The 2,422-nt window shown below is 38.9% G+C and overlaps 1 protein-coding gene across 1 annotated transcript; it reads left to right on the forward strand.

Moving 5' to 3' along the window:
- Nucleotides 1-1,369: 1,369 nt before the first annotated feature.
- LOC308685897 (macrophage mannose receptor 1-like) lies at nt 1,370-2,202 on the forward strand (the record flags this gene model as incomplete). Its single annotated transcript, XM_081358016.1, has 2 exons — nt 1,370-1,682; nt 1,847-2,202. The coding sequence occupies 2 exons, from the start codon at nt 1,370-1,372 to the stop codon at nt 2,200-2,202; spliced, it is 669 nt and encodes a 222-aa protein (XP_081214142.1).
- Nucleotides 2,203-2,422: the final 220 nt, after the last annotated feature.

Consider the following 2,422-nt stretch of genomic DNA (forward strand, 5'->3'; position numbering starts at 1 on the left):
AGCATTAACCTGCAGCAGTCGATACCTTGTAAAGGAATACTCAAATCAATAACTTCAACATCATAAATCAATATTTCACAATTCATTCAACTTCATCTCTTGAAACTTCAATTTTTTTTTAAATTCAAAATATTTAAAAACATCTAAAGTGTCTTTAATTGTAAAGGTTTCAACTCACACAGTCCAGGAAGTTGTATTTGCAGTCTTACTTCATGTAACGTTCTTTTACTGAAAGTTTACCTTTTCATCTGTAACAGTAACGTTGATATGCGATCACCATCCAAACGTTCATGAATGAGCCGCGCTCCAAACTGACTGTGTGATTTTACAATCCTGATGAGGTATCCGTCTCGTGCTGACGTGGCGCGATTCAATCAGCGCTTTAGATGCAAAGTCCAGTGTCCCACTCACGCGATGAAACAACAGCAACACGATGTAAACCTCATGTGTAGCAGCGAGGTTTAGTGTAGCGGCCCTTCAGCTTCGTAGAAAAAGAGGCAGAGAGTTATTGACGGGTGCCTTCGATTTATTTAATTTTGATGCAATAAACTTCATTGCTGAAGAGTTCATTGTCTCGTTTCTTTGTTGCGAATGTTCTTCATGCATCATAACACTGTGTTTACACATTGACTTCATAGCACCATAACAATCACATCACAGCACGGTGGCACTGTAAAACTACAAAGAAAACAAAGGAACAATACATAAATATCAAAGCAAAATAAACTCAAACAACATACACAAAATAAACTGTGTTCAAAGAAATCAACAAATGGTACCAAAGAAATCAACAAATGGTACCAAAGAAATACAGGGAAAACAAACTAAACATACCTCGCTCTGCTTGCCAAAGGGATACTAAAGCTTAAAGCTTGAACCATTTTCTCAAGCTGGTTAGCTCGAGAACAAACGTGACAATACTCTTACTCTGTTTCCTTTCCCTTATATGCAATAAATGTATTTCGTCATCTAGTGGTGACGCAAAGCAAAACAAATTAAAGGGGAAGGCCATTACATTCGGACACTCTTAACACACCTCACACCAAGGGAAAATCTGATAAGATAATCTGTAGAACCATCAAGATAATCGGGACACAGCTAGGATTGTCGGAAGGGGGGAAATCGGCCCAAAATCAGCCCGATTATCTTTTGTTGTGTACCCAGCATAACATCGTTATTGTATGTAATTCATGTAATTTGTTAGTGAATATAGAACATACTGTGGATAAATGTCACACTTTCAATGTTGAGTCAATTTCTGTGTAGAAAAAAACATTTTCTGAAAAAAGTCCAGTAAAAAAAAAAGGAACAAACTGATTTTTTATTTATTTATTTTTTTAAAGCGAACACAGGACTCGTCTTGAAGAATATGAAGAACTGGACAGACGCTCAGAGTTACTGCAGACAGAATCACATTGATCTGGTCAGTGTGAGGAACCAGAATGAGAGTCAACAGGTTAAGGATTTTATTAGTGATCTTCAGTTATCTGGATCACAGATCTGGATCGGTCTGTTCAGAGACTCATGGCAGTGGTCAGATCAGAGTAACTCCTCTTTCAGATACTGGGCCTCTGGTGAACCTAATAATAATGGAGGGAATGAAGACTGTACAGCGGTCATTCAGAACACACAGTGGATTGACATCTCTTGCTACCACCAATTTCCTTTTGTGTGTCATGAAGGTGAGCAGATCCTCACAAACACACACAATCCATCCATCACCTCCAGATCTCTTAAAGTTCACGCTACATGTCTGACATGACAGATTCCTCCACAGTGTTTGTTCTGCATGTTGTTTTTGATCAGTCTCTCTCTAGTTTTTGCTTGTGGTTTGTTTTGTGTCCAGATAAACTGATTCTGATCAAAGAGACTCTGACGTGGCCTGAAGCTCTGAGATACTGCAGACAGAATTATACGGATCTGGTCTCGGTTCATTCAGAGGAGATGCAGGAGGAGGTGATGAATGTGGTTAAACGTGCGTCTACTGAGGCGGTGTGGTTGGGTTTACGTCACTCCCATATTTTGGGCATCTGGTACTGGGTGAGCGGAGAGACCGTGTGCTTTCATAAGTGGGCTCCAGGAGAGGAGAACTGTGTGTCTGGAGTGAGATCTGGAGCAGTTCAGTCTGGAGGAGATCAGCGCTGGTTCAGCCGTCCTGAACACGACAAACTCAACTTCATCTGCAGCAGATCTGAGGAGTGAAGGATATGTTTGTGTTCTTACAAAACTGGTGAATGTTTATTTTTTTAATTGTTTTAATCATTAGATAATGTGCTTATATCAGTACAATGAAATTAATTTCTGTAATTTAAAAGTATCATATGAGTCTTATTACTATCAATGTAATGTTCTTTGGGTATTTAAAGTACTAATGTGCACTATATGTTTTAAAGACCCCATGACATCAACATGAGTTTTTATT

This window comes from Scardinius erythrophthalmus (assembly GCF_964197995.2).
Source record: "Scardinius erythrophthalmus genome assembly, chromosome: 2".
Taxonomy (NCBI): domain Eukaryota; kingdom Metazoa; phylum Chordata; class Actinopteri; order Cypriniformes; family Leuciscidae; genus Scardinius; species Scardinius erythrophthalmus.